The sequence below is a fragment of the Gavia stellata genome, chromosome 26, assembly GCF_030936135.1.
Source record: "Gavia stellata isolate bGavSte3 chromosome 26, bGavSte3.hap2, whole genome shotgun sequence".
Classification (NCBI taxonomy): domain Eukaryota; kingdom Metazoa; phylum Chordata; class Aves; order Gaviiformes; family Gaviidae; genus Gavia; species Gavia stellata.
This window is the reverse complement of record NC_082619.1, coordinates 6,481,024-6,506,657: the sequence shown is the minus strand read 5'-3', so window position 1 is coordinate 6,506,657 and position 25,634 is coordinate 6,481,024. Positions and strand designations below refer to the sequence as shown.

At 44.8% G+C, this 25,634-nt stretch overlaps 1 protein-coding gene across 2 annotated transcripts in view; it reads right to left on the bottom strand.

Annotated features, from left to right (window-relative positions):
• Window positions 1-1,272: 1,272 nt before the first annotated feature.
• Window positions 1,273-25,634, bottom strand: part of APLP2 (amyloid beta precursor like protein 2) — a 48,194-nt gene continuing 23,832 nt past the window's right edge. The window contains exons 3-18 of one of the 2 annotated variants that reach the window (XM_059829781.1): window positions 24,441-24,570; window positions 20,758-20,870; window positions 19,061-19,236; window positions 18,284-18,501; window positions 16,433-16,600; window positions 14,248-14,363; window positions 13,808-13,882; window positions 12,449-12,607; window positions 11,907-12,035; window positions 9,501-9,600; window positions 8,763-8,933; window positions 8,117-8,152; window positions 5,138-5,220; window positions 4,250-4,324; window positions 3,631-3,786; window positions 1,273-2,851 (exon numbers count right to left, since the gene is read on the bottom strand). In XM_059829781.1, coding sequence (XP_059685764.1) covers window positions 2,750-2,851; window positions 3,631-3,786; window positions 4,250-4,324; window positions 5,138-5,220; window positions 8,117-8,152; window positions 8,763-8,933; window positions 9,501-9,600; window positions 11,907-12,035; window positions 12,449-12,607; window positions 13,808-13,882; window positions 14,248-14,363; window positions 16,433-16,600; window positions 18,284-18,501; window positions 19,061-19,236; window positions 20,758-20,870; window positions 24,441-24,570 — 2,007 coding nt within the window. In that variant the 3' untranslated portion in view covers window positions 1,273-2,749. The remainder of the gene's footprint in view (window positions 2,852-3,630; window positions 3,787-4,249; window positions 4,325-5,137; window positions 5,221-8,116; window positions 8,153-8,762; window positions 8,934-9,500; window positions 9,601-11,906; window positions 12,036-12,448; window positions 12,608-13,807; window positions 13,883-14,247; window positions 14,364-16,432; window positions 16,601-18,283; window positions 18,502-19,060; window positions 19,237-20,757; window positions 20,871-24,440; window positions 24,571-25,634) is intronic. The other variant, XM_059829782.1, reaches the window with a different exon arrangement.

The following is a 25,634-nucleotide window of genomic DNA, read 5'->3' as shown; positions in this document are numbered from 1 at the left end:
CCAAGTAGTTGTGACAAGCCAACAGACGGCAGTTTCTAGGACAGCATCTGTTCTTTCCTGCAGAGTCTGAATAATTTAACCAGAACGTGGAAGTTCCAGTGGAACCGAGGAGCCCACGTTTAAGGAGAAACAGGACACGCAATTGTTTCCTATTCGAAATTGCTAAGCTTTCATCTTTCCTCTTACCTCCTCTCCCCCTCTTCATTTAGACCTATTGGGAACCGCTCAGATCAATGCGAAGGAAGATTAATTCTGTCTCTTGGCCTCCTAAAACAGCGTTCAAACGGCAATGACTCTTCGATCACTTGAACGAGACGTGAGAGGGGAGGGATCTGCGTTCGAGGTCACACTTCAAAGAAGGAAAACAGAAGAGGAATGACATACAGCAGCAGAAACAGCCGTGAGCTTTACAGGCTGTTAGTTTTAGGCGTTCTGGAGGAGAAAGTTAAACCAAACAGTCAAGTTACTTCCCTTTGTAAAACAAAAACATCAGAAGCGATACAGTAAACGCTAACCATAGTTAGCCAATTACTGCCCCGGGCTCTTTATGTCTTCAAAGTACTTCAGATCTGGCCATCCACAGCAGGAAGCATTTAAGGAAACTCTGTCACTGTTTGAGGCCTGTCTTTTTCTACGCCCTCTTACTTATGAATCTGAAGATTTCCCCTTCTGCTGTCCAACCCTATTCCTAAGGCTCGCGGGCCATACAGGCTCCGAGCGCGAAGCCGGCGCAATCGCCGTGCTACCCAAATCCCCTTCCTCACCACCTGGACCTGCTCCTACAGCTGGCTAGGAAGTGCAGGTGGATGGCCGAGCGGCAGGAACAGCTTGCTTTTGCAGAGCGCTTTGGCTCTGCTCACTCTGAGAAGCCGTGCCAGCGGCCGCCTTCATCCAGGGAGTGGTTCCGGCATTTTTACCACCGCCAAACCACTCGTGAGGTCTTCTATGGCCAGCCAGATGACAAACAGCAGCCACAGCTCTAACTGACCAGCGCTCCAGCGTCTTAATGGCTGCAGCGTGAGGACGTGACGTTGTTCAGGGAGTCCCGGGTGTTGGTTTAGTATCGCGTCTCCTTCTCTCTGCAAAGGTCAGCAGGATCTGGAAGTACCACAAAAGACTCTGGGCACAGCTAGACGTTCTCAATACCAACACATTCCTTCTCGCCGAAGCAGAGGTGGACAAAAAGGCGGGGAAAGGTCTCCGCAGGTTTGGCAAGGACACGGTGGGAGAGAGAAACTTAAGCGAGCCCGTGAATAAAGAGAAGAAACGATCTGGAAGTTAAAGTGTTTATTGATGTGTTTAAACTTTGTACATTCCCCACAGACCACACTAAGGAGTTTGCAGGTAAATCTGTGCATAGTGGGAAGAGACACGGAAGGGGGAAGAAAAAATAAAGTCACAGGAAAAATAGAAAAAATACACCACAGGTTACCAGAACCTCCAGATTTAAAAAAGCCGTGAGCATTAACACCAACTATACAAGCATTACGAAGACGTGATGGCGAGTGGAACAATACCCCTTCGTTCTTCTCAGGGCCTATGCATCCAATTTCCCTTAAAGCAGGCAGTATCCCTTTCCCAACTTACCCCCCTCTTAACCCCAGTTAAGTGAACTCCTGTTTTAACCCCAGTTAAAGTGAAGCCCACGTTCATCAGCTCCCAAGGTACTGATTATTGCAGTGATTTGTCATTTCTGGGCAAACACCCAAAGCCGTGCCTATGGCCCAAGATCGCCAAAAGAGATGCAAAGGCTCAAAAACCCGCGTCTTTTAACTACTTACCATGTTGGTGAGGCAGGAGAGTTGGGGAAAATTAGAAAGTAGTAGCAAAGGGGGCTGTTAATGCCAGGTGAGTACTGAAGGAAACTGGTTCAGAACGGAGGATTTAAATTCAAGACCAGGAACTTCCAACTCTAGAGCAGAACTGAATCTGGAAGGGGAATGTGCAGACCCCAGTATGCACAAACCATGTTCTAACATTCCACTAGAATAACTATAAACAGAGATGCTAGAAGCCTTTTAACTCCTTGCCTCCAGGGAGTCTCGATTCCTAGAGCCCAAACTGCTAAGCAGCAGGGTGCACATCACTGGCATATGAGGATGGGTTTTTTCTTTTTTTTTTTTTTTTCTTTTTCTTAGGATTTGTGTTAGTTACCATTCCCAATTGCTTCCTTCCTTATGTTGTCATAGTTCCTATTCCTAAATTAATCTCTTTGCAACTCCCAGCAAAATTCACTTTAAAAAAAAAAAAGAAAAAAAAGAAAAAAGAATACTGCTTTATATATAAAAGCCAAAATGACTGAAGAGCCACAACTGTCTCCTTTTTACAAGGCGGGCTGGTACAAGTGACCCTCGATATACAGGTGGTCTATCAGAAATAAAAATCAACATTTCCCATTTTATATATATAGAGCTTGTATCAGACAACAGTACAACGGAACTGGTATTTTTCAGATTATTTAAAAAAAAAAGAAAACTACATCTCAGTCAAATATCTGCAATAGATCCATTTTTCCCATTTAAGGAGATTTATATATCATATTGTTATATTATCATTTCTTCACCCATTTAAAAGAATGGAAATTGCAACTCTACAGTAGTAATTATAGTCTTAATGATCCAGGAGTTCTGAATGTAAGATGAAGTCCTCTCGAAGCAACTGTTGGTCAGTAGTTGATCCAAAACGCTGGACCCCTTTGGCCCTCTGCCCTGCTCCTTTCCCGGTCAGGGCTACTGTATCTTCATCTCTTTTATATCTGCATCTGCTCCAGGTATTTGTAAGTCGGGTTCTCATAGCCATGGTTTTGCATCTTGCTCAGATGCCGCTCTTCTGGGGTAAGCATCGGGTCAACCTTTAGAAAGAACAGCCGGTTACTGGTCAAAGGCCTTACTTCATACTAACAAGAGCTGGCAGACAAACGCTGGATAAATACCGCGGCAAGCAGCAAGAAAAAAAGGTAAGCCACAAAAACTAATTTGCTTAGCACAGTTCCTCGTTCGGGTGCTAATGCCTCCTTGCCTGCCCATGCCTCTTTGGGGATGTTCTCCACAAATCGCTAACAAGTTCGCTGACGTTACAAATTTGGGACCCGCTCCTCTCGTTAAAGAGGTCGTTACGATTTCCCGCATCGGTCGGGCAAAGGGGAAATGCAGCTTTCTCCGGGCTCCATTAAGTTGTCATCAGAAACGCGCACGTTGGGAGCAGAAGGAAGAAGAAAGCACCGCTTCTCAGCATTCAGCCCATCGCGCCGTCTTAACAGTTGTTACGTTAGTTGGGAGGACAAATTGCTACAGATTGACTGACTTACTCCCCTGCTAAAGATATCGCCTGAAAAGCTCATTTACTGCTAAATCCTACCCTGAGCCAGACAGGGAAGCCTAATGGAATCCCTTGCGATAAGCGAATACAACTGTGAAGTGACAGGTCCCAGCATGGCACGCCGACGACCGATACCTGCATATTAATAAATAAGCGATGGCAATATCAGCATCTCCAGAGTTAAGTCCCATCTAGCTAGAAGCAGAGCAGTTGATGGCTTGGCAGCTACTGCCATCTTCGCCCCTACACACAACATGTGACTCAATGCTGACTATTTCCATCCTCCGTTATGGAGCAGGAGTCGTTTCTCACCTCCACAATTCCATGGCTGATGGTCCCATACTGCCTCTTCCTCAGCATCACCAAGCTGATGACTATAACGGTAGCTATGGCAACAGCAATCACCAACAGACCAATAAGGGCGCTGCTGCTGAAACTGAAGTCATCGCGAAGGGAGTTGTCATTATCCTGGAGGGAAGAAAACAACGGAGCGGGTAGAGGAAGAGCGATGCGGGAGATGCGCTACTAAAGGCAAACCTAAGAGGCGGCCACCAATAAGGTCTTCCAACCATCTGCGGTATCAAGACATGACTGATTATGCTGGACAGTGTAAATATTTCACCTCTAAATATTTCGCCAAAAGGATAATGAACACACAACTGTTTTCCCCACTTGGGCATTCTGGACGGGCACTGACCCACACCGCTTTCCTATCCCACAAAACACTTTTGCAACAAAAGAGTCAGGTTAGCATCTCTGTGCGTTTCCTGTTTACATCTTTATGCAGAAATGCTGTACTGCGTTATACTGCATGACCTCCCAGAGCAGTGTCACGGCACCGAACCCCTGGCATTCAGTAAGACACAGGAACCGAAATCCAGCTTTAGGAATTCGCCCATCACTCGGCTAGCCTCGGCAGCCACGTACGTACCGGCTCGTCCACCAGCCCACCGACACGCTCTGCATTGAAAATCATTTCCTTCACATCAAGGGTTTCATCAATTACCTGAAAACAGTCACAAAAACGTTTTATGAAAGGAGCCATACAAAACAGGTGGGGGAAAGAACACGGCAGCAGACGAGAGACCTTTAATGCATAGTAGCGAAGGCTCAGAACCACCTACCATCTTTTCCCTGCCCTCAACAGCGTGGGATGTTCCCAACTTTTAAAGCCACCTGAGTTAGTACTGCAACCACGCGGATGCCCAGACTACCTCAAACTAAAGAACCAGGCACTTGCCTCGGACACAGCATTTCTGTCGTGTCAGATCTAACCTGTGGCTTTAAAACAATTTTGAAAGGAAACTCTCAAAAGTCGAATTTTTTTTTTTTTTAAACCCAGGGAACTGAGGCAAGTTGGCTGCCGCTCAGACCTAGCGAATTCTCTACACTGTAAACAGAGCTAATACCTAGTGGGTCGCTCACCTTCAGAAGGTGGTAAGGCCTTTCTTGCCGTGAAAAATAGGTGGGAAGACAGATGGAACACACCCGCATTTGGTGTATTCAGACAGCAAGCTACCTAGCTAAAATAAAGGCGTATTCAAAGGGTCTCTGCTTGGGAAAGCAGTTACTAAATCAGACACTTCTCCAGCTCAGACTGCCAAAGATCTAGATCTCTCTCCTTCCCTCACCCTCCCACCCTTCTGATGCTAATCAGTATTAAGAGCCTACGGTAGTCAGAAAACCGACTCCCCCACACCATATGGATAATGAATACAGTGACATTCTGTAAGCAGGAAGGGGACGTGGAAATAAGCCACTGCCATTAATTAGTGTCCACGGCAGGCTTTGCTGTACAAAATAAAGGTAGAGGGCTCACCACATTTTCATCCACTTTGTTCTTGCTGTTAATCACTTTTTCTTCAGCGCCAATCAGCCCATCCAACTCAGTCATGCCAGAACCTGCACCAAGAGAGCAAGGCAGGGACCGTTAGTCAGCCCTCAGTGACCTTGAGGAAGGGTTACCTACTCTCTGTAGAGCTGCCATGGCTAGCGTGTTTAACCGCATGGACCGCTGATTATTAATCTGTCTTCATGCTGTTGTGTCAGAAGGGGAGCTCATAAGCTATGCTACAGTGACAAGTGATTGGGGGGGATTCTGTTAATGAAGGGAAATGAGGTGGCAATGAGAGGAGCAGACAGGACTCACCAAAAACAGGCTGAAGAGTAAATCCAGAAATACCATACTGTTACATGCTGCTGTTAGAAGGTCCAAGGCAACATATAACACAAATTGTGAGCGCGCAGTTCCTTTCTGCAAATGTCACCATGGGTCACCACCACCTCACCGTGACCCCCGTGACGGAAGTACGCATCTCCCCTCTGCTGAGAGCCAGCATGCAGGGAAGGCTTTCAACCGCACGGTCAGCATCGCCCATTCTTTTGAAATCGAGCGCATCAGCAAGCGCCTCGGGAATGAGAATTTCAAGGTCACCCAGCGCGGCTCTGTAATGAGCTGCTGTCCCATATCTGGCACAAGCCCAGAAACAATAAATCCCAGGGCAAGGGAGGAGCAAAGAACTACACTAGCCTTTGTCCCAGAACATCACTCACCCATTTCTAGGCTGAAACTAGCATAGGCTCAAGAGAAGAATATCAATTAACAGAAGGCGGCTGCTCTGCATAAACTGTTTTCATCTGAAGCATTTATAAATAGATCAGATCAATAACAGAAGAGCCTGATGCAAGATACTCAGACCTAACATAACATAGCAAGTTAGAGTTTTCTATGATCAGTAAGGACAACGTAATGTCCTTCACAACACCTATGCCTCCTTCATGCAAAAGCAGGAGGACAGCGGTGCCTCAAAGCTGCAGCGAGGCCTCTCCAACGAGGAGCATGAGGTGGGGGAAACATTAATACAGCACTTAACACTTCGCCGGTGATTGCATACACCTCTCCACAAGCTGCTGAGCTTGCAGGTTGCCTAAGACATTATGTCAACTGCTGCTGAAATTGGCAGCATGTTCCTTGATGAGATGCAAGGAAAGGCTAGTTGGCCCCGAGGCAAGTTTGTACAGTGACAAGCTTTTACTGCCTGAAAATGCCAAAGAAACTAATGTTTCACTCCAACTCCTCCCAAAAGAAGCATCTCAGGTTTTAGTGCATCCCCTTTTCCTGTACGCTTCTTTGGAGACAGTAATCAGATTCCAAGCACGACCAAGACTGCCAGTCTGACTTCTCATGGCTGTTGAAGCAGGTCGTGTTATTGTGAAAGTCAATGATTGGGATTTTCTGGAGAGACTAGCCACAAATAGTTTTTAGAGAACTCCTGTGTCAGCTTTTGGCCTATGGCTGCTTTACTCAATTCTCAGGAGCCAACATAGCATAGTCTCCAGGGCTGGGAGTTCAGCTGCGGCACTGAGCTTTGCTATTTGTCACAGAGTGCTGTACCAAATAACAGACCCAGTTCTACGTAGCTCAAAGGCACAGTTTAGATTATATACTTCCCAGGGAAAAAAAAACCTCACACACACGCACAACACCCCCCGCCCAAACTCCCTAGCAGCCCTCGTGAAATGAAAAGGGCAAGGAGAGAAGGGGCAAGTGCAGGATATAGTCTTGTCCCCAAGTCATCAGAAACTCTTCCATCTACCCAAACAGGGAGAATCAGCCTATATTTATCACCTTTAAGTCAACAAAGCAGTTGTCAAAAAAAAAAAAAAAAAAAAAAACACCACACACCAGACTAAAGGCTGTCCCAGTTCTTTCCAGAGCAGTCAGTACACTGAATTAGCTGTACACTGTTCCACAAGAGGGATGAAGGTGACTCACATTTGTAGGGAAATGCTGATAATGAGAATAGTTTCAAGCTATCTGGCCTTCACCATGTCACAAAACTATTTGTGTTCATATTAAATGGTTATTAGCAAAATCCTTTGCTCTCCTTCGATATTCTGCACAATTTATTTGGAACCAAAGGCAGATAAAATGCCCGGTTTACTCCCCCCCCACAGCCCATGTACCACTGCTCTGCAAAAGCATTTTAGGAATTAGCCTTCCATTTCGACTTCAGGGACTAGATCCTGTGGTAGCAGATCAGCCAGGCCTGATCTTTACCTGAGACCGTATCGCTAACAGAGGATTTCATTTAATGCCACTATTTCCATGCCGCTCTTAAAGCTCAGGCAGCCCCTTTTTAGCCAGGCACTGAGTTAATAACGAGCTAAAGGAGAAACGGATAATCACACAGGACTTTGCTAGTACGGAGAGATGTCACGTGTGAACAGGTGATGCTGAGGAGACCACAAACACAAAGAAGGAATCTCCTAATTTATCTGTCCCAGAACAGCTGCACTCTGTAATACCTATGAGGACATTTAGCCGGGAAACACAGCCTCTGTCTGCTGCAGCTCTCTCATTCCTAGTTTACTGCTGTCATCGGGTGGTAAGGACAAATTCCACGGCAGGCAGAAGAGCCTCTAGACCATTTACCATCAACATCGCAAGGTTTATTTTGAGAAGTGTCGAACACGAGTACACATAGAGGGATGCAAAGTACTGCACGGTTGCAGATAGACTGCTACGCCCGCATTTCTCGAGAGCAAAATGCTACTCTGCGCACTCTGAGACACCTTGTGAGCCCATCAGAGAGGAACATACACAATCAGTTAGACGCTCAGACTAGCTCATTTCTTTAACACCAGGCCTAAACAAGCAAAATTGAAAGTTACTGATCTAAATGAGAGCAGGGAAATGAAAATAAAGGTGAGCATGAAACTAAAATGAAGCTATCAAACACACTGAGAAGGTAGGAGAGTGATCGAAAGCACTGTGAGGGAGCAGCTTAGAACCAACCTTTTTTCATTGGATGGTACAAATCCGGCTGAGGATCTAGCAAGAGGGAAAACAAAAACAAAAATAGCAGAGAAAGGAGATTAAGAGAGAAAGGAAAAAAGGCTTGCGCATGATTTCTGACTCAGACCCTGGGAAAGGCTTTTAGTCTACAGCTTTCTTTAAGCTCAGGACTCTGTTCAAGCATTTTTAAAATACATACACATGCACACACCAGCTGTCAACACCCGACGATACAAAAAATAGATATCTATTTAAAAAAAAAACTAAAGAGAATTCCTGCAGCCCTTCAGCAGATCACAGCACAAAGACTTAACATTACATGAGAGCGTTTTGGTTACAGACTGCAAATCAATTCCAGAGTCAAGCCACCCAGTAAAAATTTAACACTCCCTGCAAAGTGGAAAGAGATAAAACAATTTTGCAAAGAGAAGAATGGGAAAATCAAGACAGCAGCTCGGTGCAAATTACTAGCAGCACTGCCTCTTTCCAACGGACAGAGTCTAAGGGGTACAGCTGGGGCGACTGCTTTACTCTTAAATCACCCAAAGGGATGGAGCTTTCTGGGCCACCGAGCTGAGCCTACCGGCTAAGAAAAAGCCCCTACATTTTTGTAAAGCCAGTGAACCCAATTTCCAGTTCCACATACCTTCGCTTTCAGGCAAGGCTGGGAAGGTTTTCACCTGGAACGGACGGAAAGGTTTGCCCTCCAGGGGAATTTCTTCACTTTCCTCAGAGCTCACTCTGACATCCACCTGGGATTCAGAAATGGAGGATGTGAACTGATCCATGTCTGCACGCTGTTCCTGAAGCAGCTCATCTGAAAGGAGTAAGAGGAAATATTACACAAACCGCATGAAGCCTGGCAGGAACAGAAAGGGGCAGATGGTTTGAACCTAGCTGAGGCAGGGCTGCAGGGGAACACTGTTCGGGGCTGCCAGGTTATCTTATCTTGCATGCTCTGAAGTCTCATCTGGAATTCTCAGTAAACGCGTTAGCTAGAAATACATACAAATAACGGCCAAGAGGTTTGATGTGGCAAGAGGTTTTGGCAAGACGGGATTAAACTCCTGTAAAGCGGGAAAGCAGCTGCTTTTTTTGTGGATCTTTTTCATCTCCCTTTAAGAGAGCTTTGCTATTCTGAATGTTGTTGACTTTTTTTTTTTTTTAAACGGACAGTGAAAGTTCTTAGGAACTAGCTATTCTGACTGGCTGTGTTGCAAAACTGAGACAATCTGCCCTACGGTACCTAAGCCTAAGCCCAAGTGCTTGCTGTTGAGGGCATCCCCTCAAAGGAGCTAGCAATCTTTCTGGAGCCCACTTCACTTGATATAAAAGCTTGTAGTCTAACACGGTGGCACAAGAGCTGGCACACGGAGACGCTCACCAATCTCATCCTGGATTTCTTCAGCCACATATGGCACCTTGTAGAGCAGAGACAAGCTTTGATTCATCCGCTCCTCAATCACATGGAGATGTGTCATCACCTGCAGATGTACAAGAGCGTGTTGGAGGAAGCAAAGACTGTCAGTCACTGACTGGTACTGGTACATCACTTGTTTAATGAAGTATCTACTACCGGTGGATCTGCCATGATGGACAATAGAATGGGACACAGGTCCATCTAGTCCAATTCTCTGACTGATGCTCTCTAACATGTCACGCTTCACTGGAACTGGCCATTTGTACATGGCTCTCTCAGTATTTTGGGAAAGGTTGGGGGTGAGAGAGAGGATTCAGCTGACTCCTGCTGTAACCGGCTCTCTCTCCACTGGTAACACTGAAGCTAGTATTTCCCATACGCCAGATACGGTCATAATTCACTTCCTGCAGCAGCTACAAGCAAGTGCTTTATTAAATGGATTATCGTTCCTGAATACTAGAAAAGATAGACGCGAAGGGAGCAGACAACATTATTTATCAACTCTGCTTTCGGAACAAAGGTGCCTTTCAGAACAACGGTGGCATTACATTTGTCTTACAGCCACGACCCCCATCCCCTGGCAACAGCATTCTCCCTTCGTTTGAGAAATAAATTCAAACTCTACGCAACCTCATATCGCTCTTCCCTAGCATATTAAATTCACTGGTGAAGTCAAGCCTGACCTGAAGAGGGTGCTGCATAATCAGGGATCATGCAGACCAAGAAAAACATTTATATGGACGGCCAGGTGTTGGAAAAAGCTAAGGACCTGAATGGACCCGTTTTACAATCTGACGTGTACCTGACCTTTAAGAGCAAGGATGAAAGCAATTTAATTTTACATGTGGCAGCTTGTCAATCAAGAGAATCGATTGAGGAGCTTAAAGTGCATCTGAAAAGTAAAGCAAATGGAAATTGAACTGTACCACCCACATCCCTCCCATGTCGATTTGTTGACACTGCAGCCTTCAGAATGAATTAAGGACTGTTTAGGTTTCAGCTTAAGAATGCAGTTCACACACTCTCTCTTGGGCTTTGGCAGCATCAGAACAAAGGGTCAGGGTGGACTGTGCTCGATATGCTAAGCTGCCTCTGAAAACGCTACCACACATTCCGCATCACAAGCCCAACATCAGCTTGTAAATACCACAATTGCTACCGCTCTTTCTGAGGATGTGCAGCTTAATAAGAATCACAGAATCGGTGGCAGACAACCCGAGCGACAAGCGTTGAAGGTACACCCGCTAGCACCCAGAAACAACAGGAAACCCATGGGACCCGGCACCTCCAAGTGTGAGGTTCACTTCTAGAAAATCACTGCAACACTACTCCACACACACCTCACCAGAGGAGACAGTAAAAGACTCCAGTCCCTGTCTTACTCTTAAACCATGATATTTCAATCTACTGGTTATAGAGCCAAGTAATCAAGCATTTTTTCCCTGGTAAACTGGGACTGGTAAAACACAGATTACATTCCTACGGCTGGGACTGCACAGTCAGTTCTCTCTGCTTCTCTCTGAACTTGCGGAAGGACATACCCTTATGAGCAGACCTTTCAGTGTTAACAGACCATTCTTAATTTGAATCTTAGGCCTTTCAGTACATCTTTCACCATTTTAAAAGCGGGTTGTAAAAACAAGTATCAGGACGTAATTCAAAAGATTTGTGTAATATCTCCAACTACTCTTTCAAGTACAATGGCCAGGTTTGACATCCACTTGATGCAGCACATTCACATGCGCTACTCAGCAGAAGGAAAATTACTTTCTGGCTGTTCAGGAGTAAAACATATTGCAAGAGCACAAAGTAAACTCATCAAAACAGACTTTCTAATAAAGCTAACAATGATGATCAAGTGCTTGGCAAGAATTATATCTTACCCTTTGGAAACAAGGCAATAACTCTGCAGAGGCACAAGAGAATTCCCACAACCCCAAAACACAGGCATCGTGAAGAACGAGCCTAATGAAAGGAACAAATAGGCACCAGGTCTTGAAATAAATAAGGAAGTCTGTTCAAGGATGACCAAGTCCCCAGCAAATAACTCCATGGGTGTTTGACAAAAGGAAACACAAAAATGATACCGAACTAATTCTAAACCCCTAGACTCTTCATTGTGACCAACAAAAATTCATGGCTAAAACCAGCGTTCCATTTTTTAACACCGAGTCAAGCACCAAGGAAAATCGTACAGACAGCGTATCTGGTGACAGGCACTATGCATACAGAACGGGAGATCTCTGCCCAAGTATGAGAAGTTGCTATAGTACCCAGCAAATTAGCGTGAGGACTTGACGCACGGCTTCTGGAGTCTCCGACAGCCAGGGCTGGGTAACAATGCCTCCCTTGATAGAAACATTCTTATACCTGAGATTTCATCTGTGCAGCCTTTTCTGGGTCAACTGCCAGGACGTGCTGGTAATGGCGGATGGTGTGCAGACGGTCCTTGTTCTCAGCACGAACATAGCGCTTCAGAGCTTGCAGGATGCGGTGAGGCTGCAGGATTCGAGGAGGGGAAGAGTTCAAATCCATTTGATTCAAATAAAACTCACAGCTGAAATACAGCACTTCAGATGTGAGCCTGCTTTGTTACTGGGCAGATCAATCACCTGCGCTAACCTCTTAGATATTTTCTTTTTAAATTAAGTCTGTTTGACTCAGAACACTATGCCTTATGAACACTAAACAAAGCCGAGGGTTTTTTAACCAGGCAGAGAGTAAAGTGAGTCAATTAGGAGACCCGCCGCTCGGTCTTCAGCACAAACCACCACGATGGAGAAAGCTTTACTGTGAACCTATTCCCAGCTTCTGCCCCGGCAAGTCACAGACAGTCATCTTGCCAAGCCGTTCCCACGTGCCACCCCACCCAGTGCTACCCTATTCTCAAAATTCGTTGCAAAGAAACTCACCCGCGGCGGGTCGGCCTGCAGGGCAGCCAGGTAGTTCTCCAGAGCAATCCGACGGCGATCATTCAACATGGCTTCCACACGAGCCAGGTGAGTTTCCACAAGCTGCTGCTTCTCACTTGCTGCCTCTTTCTCCAGAGATTTCACCATTGCCTGGAAGTGCTGGAACAAAGAAAGGAGTCTGCATGAAATGCGCCACATGCATCAGGGTCACCTACTGTCTGTCACATAACTCCTGGGAACAAATGGAGCCTGTCACATTGCATGTCCTAGGCATTTACACTAGGAGAGAAGGGCACTGACAGATGTTGATGCAGATTTCATCTTCGCAAATCCAATAGCGACAATTTGCCTTCCAAACTTCCTTCACAACCCATTTCAAAGGCCTGAAGCAGGCACATAGCCTTGCAGATAAAGATCATGTTCAAGTTGGGAGATCCAGACTGTACTGAACACGAATGGCACAGTATTAACTCTTTCCCTCAACCGCGCAATATGGAAACAGAACAGATCCCTTCAGCCTAGAGCCATGAATCTGAATTTTAAAAAGTTTACAAAGGTATTGCATAGGGGATTTTTCATCAGCATGCCTTCAGATCAAATCCCTATATATTCTATTAGAAAGGCCATAACTCACATCTCCAAACGAGCCAGAAAAGTCCATTAAGCATTGTTATGTTTCAACAGAGGTGATGGAAAACTCTTTTGGACTTACAGCGGCTTATGTTAAAAAATGCAGAGAGAAAACTGTGCTCCAGGGTAAAATCCAAAGTGGGCTTAAAAGTCGGTCACTTTAGTTGTATATTGTTTTGAGGGAACTTCATATAGCTGTCACTGCCAGAAAAGCCTGTCCCTAACGATCCCATACTGAGAATATCCCTGATTTAACTTCACCGTCTAACTGAACTCTCCTCATAAGGCACAAGATTGGCATTTTGGCAGCAAACCAGCTTTATCTGCTGCCTAAGTGGTTTTCACTAAGTCTGCCCAAACAGGAAATGTGTGTCCAGAGAGTCAGGGCCAATGCGAACTGGGCTGTGAGGCCACTGGTTAGTGCAAAACAGGCCAAAGGTCTGAAGTTACAATTTGGTTCTGCTGTCGCAATGCTTGAGGGGTGAGATAGCCTCCCACTACTGGGCTTAGGAAAGGACCTGGCACAGTATCGGATCATCTCCAGCTTTAAGAACAAAGCACGCAACTGAATCAAACCTCCTCTAAAAGGCAGCTGTTGACAGAACAGGAAAGCTGTTCTTCCATCTCAGTCATCTTTTGGCTTTGAATATTAGCATCTCTCCTTTAGTTTAGTGAGAAGACGAAGGCCAAGCACCAGTAACTTGCCTCTTCAGGTCCTTCAACTCTTACCTGAATGAGAGTCTGCCTTTCTGCCTTGGGGAGATTTACGGCTTGGTGTTCTGCTTCCTCCCATTCCTTTTTCACCTGGACAAGAAAAGGACAGAACACATCAACAAGACACAAATTTAAGTCTGATCTTTGCGAGCTAATCTGCCTTCACAGGTAGATCCTCGTACAGCCCGGCTAGGTTTTGAAGGCACGATAGAGCTGCTGTGGGGTTTAAACCTAGCACTTAAGCCCTCTGAGCAGCAAGCCAAGTGTCCCCAGTGATTCCTCTCTCCCAGCAGCACGCTGAAGAAATGAAATCCAACTGCCATGGCGTGGTCATACGCAAGAAACACGCAGAAGACCGGAGACTGGAAAGGAAGTCAGTTCACGATCAATTTGTCCAGAAAAACACGGGCAGCAACTATGCAGCGCAGCACAAATGACTGAAGCTAGACGCTCACCCGGTCCATGCGGTTGTGGTGTCTGACCTCCAGCTGCTCTTTCGCCTTCTGGAAGCGGGCATGTTCGTTGTCATCAGCGGGGGTTTCAAAGTAGACATCTACATCATCAGTTGGCACTGCAAAGAGAGGGTAAGGATAAGCGGAGGTTTGGAAAACTGTGATCCTGGACTGCAAAGGAGAGGTAGGGAGAGGAATCTCCACGCCTGCATAATTAACAATCTGGCAGGCCGCGTTTATTGAACCGCCACCTACCAAGAGTCCATTTTGGTATCTTTAAGCTGCCAATTCACTGCACAACATCAGTTAGTTACATCATCCCCAAAACACGGTAATGCACTGCGGCAACCAGCACCTGTTCGGTCTTCTCATTAGTTCTGAAACGAGCATTATTCAGCTCCAGCAACAGAATGACTTGGATTGCAGAATAAAGAACTTGTTTTCTCTTCCCTTCCACATTGGCTTGGGATAGTTTAAATGACATTTTGTGCATTAGCTGTTCGCTGACAAGCTGGCTCCAGACATCACTGATATGATTAGGGAGCTTGACAATAAATCTGCACAAAACACTACCCGATATTTTACACTTCAAACCTACCTTCCCTACCAGATGCACCATGCAGGACTAACAGGCAATAATATTAGACAAGACAGCAACAGAAGGAGGCTCAGTGTGACAAATTGACTTGTCCAATAAACTGGACGGTTTGCATCTTTTAAGACATTCAAATTCGACAAGGGGAGAAATAAAATTTCAGAACTGACAATTTCACGCATCTGCAAAATCCACAACAGGGGCTCTGTACTCCACATACTGCAGTTCAGGAAACGCTGAACCAAGTTTCTGTGCTACAGTTTTAGAAACTACACATCCCAGAGCCCTTTCTGAAAGGATCTACGGCAAACACGATGCACTCCGTTGTCGCCCTTCAGCAGAGGGAGGGCAGAAAGGGAAACTGAAGGCAACCTTTCAACCGTCTTAGTTATTCGGGCGGAAAAAAACCTCCAACACATCATTGAAAGACAGCATACTTCAGAAAAAAATTTACCTGGCACTTTAGCATGAATACAGGGTAAGAGTTTAGCATGAATCTGAATCCACCAACCTTTAACTAGGGAGGGAGGAGTGAAGAAGGGGAAAAGATTACTGCATGAAATAACGGCAATATACAACATTAGGCATTATTGTTGCGTGCAAGGGACAACGTCAGGTCAGTACTGTATTCTGGGCCTGCTCGTGGCATTCCTGAACCAAGCTTGGACACAGACAACTCTCTTTCCAGCCCCAAATCCCTCTGTAGCAGGACAAACTTTTGTACAAAAAGCTCCTGACATCCGCATCTTTTATTTCACCACTTCAGTTAGATCAGCCCAATCTAAAGCACTTGCATGAAGCCCATTTTGTAAACAGGATTATGGCTGTATAGTCAGACTGCCAAGCCCCAGATAACACAAAAAGCCTTTCAAAAGGCTTTAATGGTAGCTGAAGTGGAAGTGCTGGAGTTCAACAATAAGATTAATAAGGAGGTTAAAATGTTTTTGGTAGTTTTATCATCTGACATAAAAGCCAGTTGAAATTCGTGCCAAAAACCTCAAGCTCTCAAAAACGCAGGGATTGAGTCATGATTCATATTTCAAACCGAGTTGAAAGTGGGAATCTGAATTCTATACTACTTCTGTGGTACGTTCCCAAAATAAAATAGCAAGAAAATGCCTACTACCAGGAGAACGGCGAGTAGCAGCCTACTTTTCAGGACCGACTGGTCAAACATATGCACGGTAACACGACTGCGGAAAGCGAGCGCTTCCTTCCGTATATTTGGAATAAAAGCCAGTTACACACACAGGCAAGTTATGTGTTTTGACAAGAGGTTAGAGACAGCCCCTGGTCCCTGCTATAGATCTGGAAGAGGACAACTAAGCCCTTAGCAAGAGCTGCAAGCCAACGGTGAGCACAGACAGCATACGTTGAGAGCCACTTTCCCCAGGAAAGTTCACCCTAAAGACCTGGAGAAGCCGAGACAAGAGGAGACTGCTGCAAAAGGACAGACAGAACTGCTGCAGACACCAGAACCAAAAGGATAAGCTACACATGTATCCTCTCTTGACCTAGGCAAGGAGGAGGGGACACCAAACACCAGACAGACAGTGGCTAGCTGCAAAAGGGCCAGTGGGAGGCAGGACTTACTCATCTTTTTACACACAGCCATACAATACTCCTCTGACTCAAAATTGTTCCTGTTGCCTCCGCAGCCTCCATATATAAAGCGAATGCATTTTCTCTTGTTAGGGTCGAAGTACCAACGAGGCATCACAGCCCGGCAGGGCCCTGTCATCGCCTCCTGGGAGCAGACAGCTGTGTGGAGACGAGTTAGAACATGAGCTAGTGAGGAGCACAGGCCTCGCCGAGCGACTTACACAAAGCAGCGGTGGCTCTAGTTCACACCTTCTTCTGGGGCACTAGCACTGGCCTCAGCATGGCTACTTCAACGACCAAAGGGCTTTTGTCAGTTTTGGGAGGATTTTTAACATGGCAAAATCATCCAGCGCTACTGCCAGCGCTATTCAGGGAAGCGCCTGCACATGGTGCTTTGGAGCAACATGCAGCAGTAGGCTACCCGAGCAGTTGTCTCGACACGGAGCTCTCATCTGCTTGAGTGATTTCTCCTTAGCTAGAGGCTGAAACAGCAAGGATCTATTTTGCTGATGCCAGCCTCGGGTGTCCCAGTCGTTGAGCCTCCACTGTGTAAAACCAACATGATGGAAAGAAAACCCATTAGGGCTGCTTAAAGCATTCCAAGATGTCCTGTTCCGCTGCACTCTGCCTGGATAGACACTTCGCATCTTAAAGGCGAGGTATAAGAGCAAGTGAAAAGGCAGGCTAAGCAAAAGGAGCATGATCACCATGGCAATCTCAGCTGCCAGGTTTTTAAGTTTTGAAACATCTATATGCTAAATATTGAAACTCCAGGTAGCCACGGCATGTGGACTGCTTCACAATAAGCGGGCAATATAAGCAGCTGGGTTATTTTGAGGCAAGAGAACAGATTCGGTGTGGAAGTTAGCAACCGTTCGCGGTACTTTGGGGAAAAAAGAGTGCATACCCCCAAAACGGACACCCCAATCACATTGTTTCAAGCCTGTTTCAACAGCTGCAGATCTGTCCTGCACATATATGAGCTAAGCCTTGTTTCAGGCAGTAGAATTATCTGCAGCATGCTGGCATTTTACCAAAAAGATGCAAGAACTGCTGGCAATGATTCAGTGATCTGTAGCTAATTGAATTTCATTCCCTCTCCCCTCCTCCTTCCTCTGCAGACACTTCTACACGTGAAGTACAGGACATCATATAATGCTGAGGCACCACACAATCAGCAGATGCCCTCTGCAATGGCACCTACCACTTAACAAAAGCTACCGCAACTATAGTATATATTACTACTGCAGTAAGTATATATTACTCATATAATAAAACTGGGCCAATTGTGTTGGCTGACTTTCTTTCATGAAAGAGAAGGGTTTATGCAAAGGCTATTAAGGCAGCACCAAGTATCTTCCTCACCCTTAAATGGCCAGAGGGCACCTTTATGCCACCTCTGCAGAGTACGGCCCACCACTTTTAGCTTCCTTTCCGTAAACTGGTATAAAACACCAAATCCAAGATAATCACCCAAAACTCTGATTTTAAATTCTTAGCATACCCCAAATGCCTCTAAGATTTTTCAAAATTAGCCTACGCAGATACGGTTTTCCGACTCAACACTGCACCTTCATGGAGGTGCTCGTTCAATGTGACAAACACTGGGCTTTCTGCCAGCAGAACGGCTGTTTATCTGGAAACATATGGCCCATGCTCTAGAGAGTTAATTTCAACACTTGAAACATAAGCATCATCAGCTTTCCTCTGTTTGCTAACTTATCTGGCAAATAAAACTTCCAAGTGGCATTTATTGACTTGATCAAAAACCTATCACCAACTGACAGCCAACAAGAATACTCTCAAGGAAGCAAGAGGCCTGTGGGCTAGAATGTGTCTTACATTTCATATCGCTGCTGACTTCTTTTTCGGAAACAGCTTTGTCGTTGCTAGGCTCTGTGGGGGTCTCTTCATTGTAATCATCAACTTTGTAGCTATCATAATAGTAATCACGGTCTTCCACCACATCCTCCTCCTCTTCCCCTTCATCATCTTCATCCTCATCTTCCTCCACAGCTGTTCCTGTGAAGTCTTCTACACCTGCTTCTGTAGGGAACTCACTGAAGGGATACAGTTCAGTTAGGGGGTAAAGTTAAGGCTAATCACTTTGCAGCCAAATTTTGACATACCAGAAAAACAACTCTCTCTCCATCTGCTCTAGAAACACAAGAGATGGGAAAAATAAATGTATCAACTATTGATCAGCCCATCAACGGCAGCAACAGGACTTCCCTGGTTACAGACACACCTGCTATCACAGGCAGAGCTTCTCCTGCCTCTGGCTCAGTGGGGTTTCCTTGCATTTTTGCATCAGCTTCTTTTCAGTAAGCGAAAGTCTACCACATTTGGGGGAGGTACCTACTGCAGCAATTAGACAGACTTTTTGACTGTCTAAGGATGAAGGGAGGGGGGCTTTATAGCTCCTTCAGTAATAGGAGCACTGCAAAGCCATTTCTCCTTCTGCAAGGCTTTTTCAGGCTCAGGACACTCCTTTGGGAAATTCAAAAGCACAGAAATTCTCCTCTCAATCCTCACCGCAAGGGAGGCACCGCGTGAAGTATTTACGTACGGCAACTTCACACACAGAGCTGTTAACATCTATGCCAGTAAGAACCCTACCTTTTATAAAGGTCATAGTCTTCATCCTCGTCTTCATCCTCTTCCTCTTTGGACAAAGCCTCTTCCACAACCTTTGTCTGAGGACAACATACATATTCCGTTCCATGGAACTGGTCTACTCCACAGGGCAGCAGCATGCCATAACTGTGCAGGATCATCCCTTCTGTCAGACAGGCCTGAAAGAGGAGCCCATTTATGTCAGATTAGCGTCATCCTCTTGCTTTGGATAAAGCTGAAGTTTGCCTACCATAGATCCCAAGGAGGCCACCAATGGTCTAAATCGTACAGCAAAAAGACAACAGCAACATACAACCTAAGTCTGAACATCAGAGGAAAACGGATTTGAAACTTGTAGCTTAAGCAAAAGCCCCAGGGAAGTCCCAGATTCAGAGCCATGCAGTGCTTCCCGGTGTTAGCATTTCAAACACCACCCAGCCCCTAACAACTGATGATTTGTCAGCCTGGCTAAGTTCAGGAAAAATAACCACATCTTTTGTGCCAACTCAAGGGAGAGAGAAGTCGAAAGAAACAGAACTGTTGTTTGCTTTTCTGGGCTGGCCATTTCATTAAACTTTATCTATTAAACTTTACATTGGAGTAAGTGAACAATCGCTCAAATGGACTTTGTGTCAAGATTATTTTAACATGCTACAGATGAAAATCAATCAGATAATTCAAGAAAAAGCCAAATGCAAACTGTGATTAGACATTATGTCTATACACTTCTCTTAAGCTAAGGAAATACACGGCTTTGTGGTGCCCCAGAAAAGAATGAAGTAAGAAAGGCTGTATTATGTACATCAGAACCCTTTTGTGCTTTGCTTTGTTACAGCAGGGATGTAAAACGAGCCAAATATTTCTGGAATAGTTCTCCAACTATGTTCAAAGCAAGTGATTTTTAAATTAGACATTAACAAGTTTATCCTCAATTAAAAGGTGACTCCTCTAGCACAGCTTTATTTAGATGGGTTTTTGCTCCCAGGATTTTAAAGAAATAGGAAGTTCAACTGGTGCATCCTTGACCTCATCTTTACTAGCACCATCACAGCTAATCATTGTGTTGCCGTTTCTACAAAATGGAAAACATGTACATTTCGTCATGATCTTGTTTTTATTATCCCCAGTTCAAATGGGTGTGCAGAGGATTTGCCACATTTTTGCTAGTCAGATAAAAAAAAAAAAAACAAACACCCATGGGCTAGATTTATTCTGAGAAGATAATCCATCTCTTATGTAAAACCTCCACTAATCAGTCACAACGAAACTCAGATTGTCCCCGAGCAAGCACTCCCAACCAAATCCCCAGCAGCAGCAGGTACATTAATGCAAAATGTGCAAGAAAAACAGGAAACATCCTATGGCCACTGTAGCACTCTACCCTGAAAAGAAGGATGAGCCGTTGGTTAAAGCGATATCCTAGAGACCTGATTTCAATCCCTAGCTCCATCCTAGAGTATGATCCTGGGCAAGCTACTTAGGGCAGCTTTTCACGAGTGAAGACTAACTCAGCTAGCTACAGAGGCTTTTTAAGTCACTTGAGTACTTTTAATTTTTTTTTTCATTGCTTTCTGCCTCAGTCCGCAGACTGCAACACGGGAATAACAGACCCCAGAGATAAACGCTGTTATGCTCCAATACTACAAGCATCCAAGCAGACAGATCCAGAACAAATATTCCTGCCAGAGCAGCTCAATTACCTCTTTTGCCACTGTGTGCCAGTGCTGATGGCTTTCACACACATCCATCCGCTCCTTGTGGAAGAATCGGCACTTCTCTGGAACCAGCAGGACATCGCTTACAAACTCACCCACTGAAAAAGAAGAAATGTCCGTAGTTCACACGTGTCCAACTTCCAACAGAAACCAAAGCCAGTATCAGAACTCCCCCAAAGTACACTTCGTTGCAAGTGCCTTAAAGGTTTGGTATTTTCTTAATGGCGGCGACAGGTCACATCAGCAGCTATCTCTGCAAATTTACAGAAAAACAGAGCCTCAGAGTTTCCAAGGTAAAAACAGGACTAGGGGCTGATCGCTGAAACATTATGCGAACGCTACGGCTGAAGGCAAAGTTTACAGTGCAAGTTAATAAATAGCTGTTCATGGAACAGACAGGATTGACCAAAGAGATTTTCTGCAAATCTTTGAAAAGATTGCATCTGCATACGGAAGTTTTCAAACCACTTAATCACCAATTTCTAAATGAGCTGCATCATACCAAAGCTAGTTCATGCCGTCTGGTGCTGTAACAGCCTGGAATTTTTTATATGCCACGAGTGTTATCTATGTTTTCAGTATCTGGGTATCTGAGCAAGCCTTGTTTGTTTTTGTTTTGTTTTGTTTCCAGATGGTTTAATTCAGGATCAGCTGCAGCACATTCCCTGACTGGGACAGTCCTAACCAAAACACAGAGGGCTGGAGAAATAAAAAACTATACAGCCCAAAAAACAGAGTAGAACCAGAGTCAGCAAATACACTGCATTCCAACGTTTAGATAACCACAACCTCGCCAGCATGATGAAGTTTTGACACAATCTTAAAACCAGACTTTTGCTTTTGGGGAAGGAGGGAGGGAGAGAGAGAGAATCAGTCTGCTCTACAGACTCTGTATTAGTTGGACTTAAAAAACTACAGAGCCTAAATTTCCACCACAAGCCAGTTTGGTATCAATACACGTGAACGAAGTAGCAGAACTAGAGGAGCATTAGTTTCTGTTCTTAGCCCCAAAGTCCTAACAAAACACTGCCACTGGAATCCAAAACGTGAAATTTTCTCAAAGTTGAGATACTTCTTTCTTTCTTGCAGATTTAAATGCCACTTCCAGTAATTTTAAAATAAGGAGACATCTAGATATTCTGAGAAGACCAGGAAAAGATCTTCAGTCCAAGTGTTTCAAAGCAACGTACCTTGCGCACATGACCAGCAGCTTCAGGAATCATTTGTTAAAACTGGAGGAAAAGTTTTTTAAGTCAAAGGCCTTTTCTCATGGAGTCTCCAGGGAGCAGCATTATTTGTCCAACTGTCCAGTCTTCAACACTATCTTTTCAAAATAAACTTTAACATTTTGCGTGACCATTTTTTTTTGCAGCCCTTAGTATTGATACCAAAGGCTCATGGGACAGTTCTATGCGCTATACACAAGTAGAGTTTAGGGACAGGTTATCTGATGACAATTGCAAGATAATGGCATCAACTAGCATTCATAATCTCTTTTCAATTAGTTAAATTTTAAACTAACAGATGCAACAGAGAAATGGTATTTTCCCCATTTTCTTATCTCAAAACAGGCCAGTTAGAATCTTGAGTTGATAATCTTTCCTCCTTCCCCCTCACGAGAGGTTTAAATGCATCTGATAAGAACGCTACACCTGACCAAACTTTAAAACCAAGAGACTGCGGTTCACAGAATCATTAAGGTTGGAAAAGACCTGTAAGGTCATCAGGTTCTGGTTCTGAGGACTGAAGGCAGAAGACTCAAACGGATCAGATAAAATAATCATTAACAAACAGTAGCCATTGAACAGCTACTTTTGAAAAACACTGAATCCTAGCACCGCTGCATAAGACACATGGAAGATTCTCTCAATTCACCTAGGAATTGGAAAACCCTTACACGCTACACCTTCCCCATTCATGGCCACTGCTATCAAAAGAGAAAAATCCTCTCCCTTTTCAGATCAGAGCAGGCAGAAGAGGTGTTTCCATGTCACCTAGCAGCTTAGCCAGAACTGTCAGCAGTTTGTCTTTTCACACCTCACCAGGCTCAGCCCTGCTCCCATCATCCTATTGTTACCTTTATTTTACAGTTCAGTGAGAGTGCTAATGGGTTCTCCTCTTCCCCCCTCTTCACCTTTGAAATACAAAAGAGCTTTCATTGGCGGGGGGAGGCAGGAGAAGGTTAAACATGCTGTGATAGCAAGATCCTACCTCAAGATAGCCTGTGCGTTCATGTAGCAAGGGAGACGCAAGCAGGAATGGAACAAAACCCCATAGTTCGACTATACTCAAAAAGTCATACGCACCCCAGAGAAACACCGTTTACAACAAGCAATTCGTGGACTGCTGAAGACAACGAGAAGGTATTTTACACACATATGGACTACTGACTTGCAACTCAGATCTGAAAACCAAAGCTGCCTTGCGGGCTGGGCGTACAAGTCAAGAACACTGTGAAAGACACTAACTAAAAACTTTTAACAAGTAGTTTAATGCTTATCAAATTGTAGGGAGGGGTCACTAAAATCAGCCTATTTTTCAGCTGGAGAACAGGCTTGGGGGAGGATTATGTCTGAAAGAGATAACCCCTTATAAATCCAGAGCTCTTGCTTTCATCCTTACTTCCATTAGAAGTTCTCAGTATAATCAGCTGGGTTTGGTTGCTTCTCAAACCTGAATTTCCACATCTATAAAGACAAACATCTTTCTCCCAACATGTGTCCGCATCAAATTTCATTTTTTATGAAGTGCTTTATGATCGTCTAGTGGAAGGTATTACACATAGGAGGGCAGTACCCATACAGGTCTGCAGATTTGCTTGTGTTCCCTCCTATGTCAAACCGCACGCTAACCTGAGATACAGATACAAATTAGGAAAACCAGTTCCCATTGAACGCTCCCAGCAATCAGACTCTCCAAGATCGCACAAGACTTTTGGCAAAACAAGCCTTTTCCAGTGGATAACTGAAAAGAGATTCAGCCAGCTGAGACTAAGCTTACTGCTAACAAGACATGCGGTGCAGCACAGTGTCAGGCATAACCTACAGGTCAAAAGCCGCAAGGTAAACAAGCGAAACGTGTTGCCTGATTCAAGTGGGTGCATAGATTCTGGAAAGCACCATGAAATCCATCACAGTTTATCTCATATTCTTCCACAGTTCAAAGTGGGGACATGGGATACAGCTGCAAGAAGCAGGGCCTCTTTGAAACAGCAAAGTTTAAATATAGTCATTGAAATAGAATAGAGATCTCTTGCCAAGACCAAAGCAGGAAGCCTGAACACACTGAGCATTTAAGTCTCCAAGGCAACAAAATATTAAAGCTCCACAAGAATAGGATCAGAGTATTAAATCCCAATGTCTTTGTGATACTCAAATACAATAGCCTTCAGGTTTTTATGGCAGTTGCAGAGAGAATGGGGATTTCTTTTTCACGCCAGGCACCATTATTCCACCACAGCTGTTATCAAGCTGTCGATCTGTTCGAGAAAGGCAGAGTTCCATCTTGTGGAAATAAAAACGTGTAAAATAAGTGGAGGCTGGATGTGGAAATGGCAACCTGTTATGAACGAAGCCTTATAAACTCAGTCATTCTCTCTGTAAGATGCCAGGAGGCAATTCTTTGCTCCTCCCACAAGAATGCACAAACGTATCATACCACGCACTCACCCAGGCACTTGTAGGGCACAACAATATGAGTGTGGTCCTTGCACTGTTTCTTCCCTCTCTTGCACCAGCTGTCGATGCTGACAGGTTGATTGGCTTCCACCACGTTCGTAATCTGAAGGTCTGGATACATCTGTTTAACGAGACGCAGAGATAGGTTTCTCTCCAGAAAGGACAAAGAATGTGCAAAGTGGCTCCTAAACAGAAGTAGCGAGGCTGATTCTCTACACAAAAAACAGCTCAAATTTGCACATGGACACGCATTCTCGTCTGGATCAAGCTTACAACAGCTGGAGACATAAAAAAGCCCCCCCAGCTGTTTGTCACACAGGGCTTGAGAAATGGAATGTGTCATCACCTCTTTGTGGCAGCCGAAAGCCAGGTCAGGGGCAAGAGCCTTCATCGGCACTAAGCTGAGGTGTTTGGCTTTGCACAGTAGTGGAGCAGAAGTATTTATCTGTTCTATTCTGTCTCGTGCAGCACAATACCCTCTGGAAGAGGGCAATCACCAACAAAGAGGGTTTAGTAACATCTTCAGACTCTCTCGTCACTTGTCAAGCTAATATGCACATACCTCCTCAAGGTTTCCTTATGCCTGCTCCGTTTACGATGTATTAATATGATCCCTGTGTCCTGCTCGAGTCCAGACACCGACTTATATTTAGGCTTCTGCTACATGAACCAAATGTAGCCCCAGTTATACCATCCCTGTAAACCAGTTTTAAACGTTTTCCAGTCCAGACATGGTGTGCTCTATCACTTGCCCATTAAAGAAACCCATTCCTTGTGGTATTTTATGTGCCTGTCACCTCAGAGGAGCAATTAAAGACACTTATCAAGGCCAATATACTGCAGTGTATCTGGAGCACACTGAAAGGAGATTATGGTTTTTACAATGAAGAATGAGGAGCCCAAAAATACTGTCAACATTTTGAAGAAAATATTTTTCTAACATTCTGGCCGATCTGAACACATTACCGAGAACAACGCAGCCACATTCTAATTAGAATAGGTCAGGTTCCATTTTGCACAGTCACAGACCAGATGCTGGTTAACTGGCTCAGAGGAAAAACATCTGGAGAAACCCCTGCGAAGACAAACATGGATACCTCTCTGACTTACAGACAGAGCACCTTCTGTGGCAGTGGAAGCCAATCTAAATCAGAGGTAGCTCCTAAATCCCACTGCGGAGTCTTC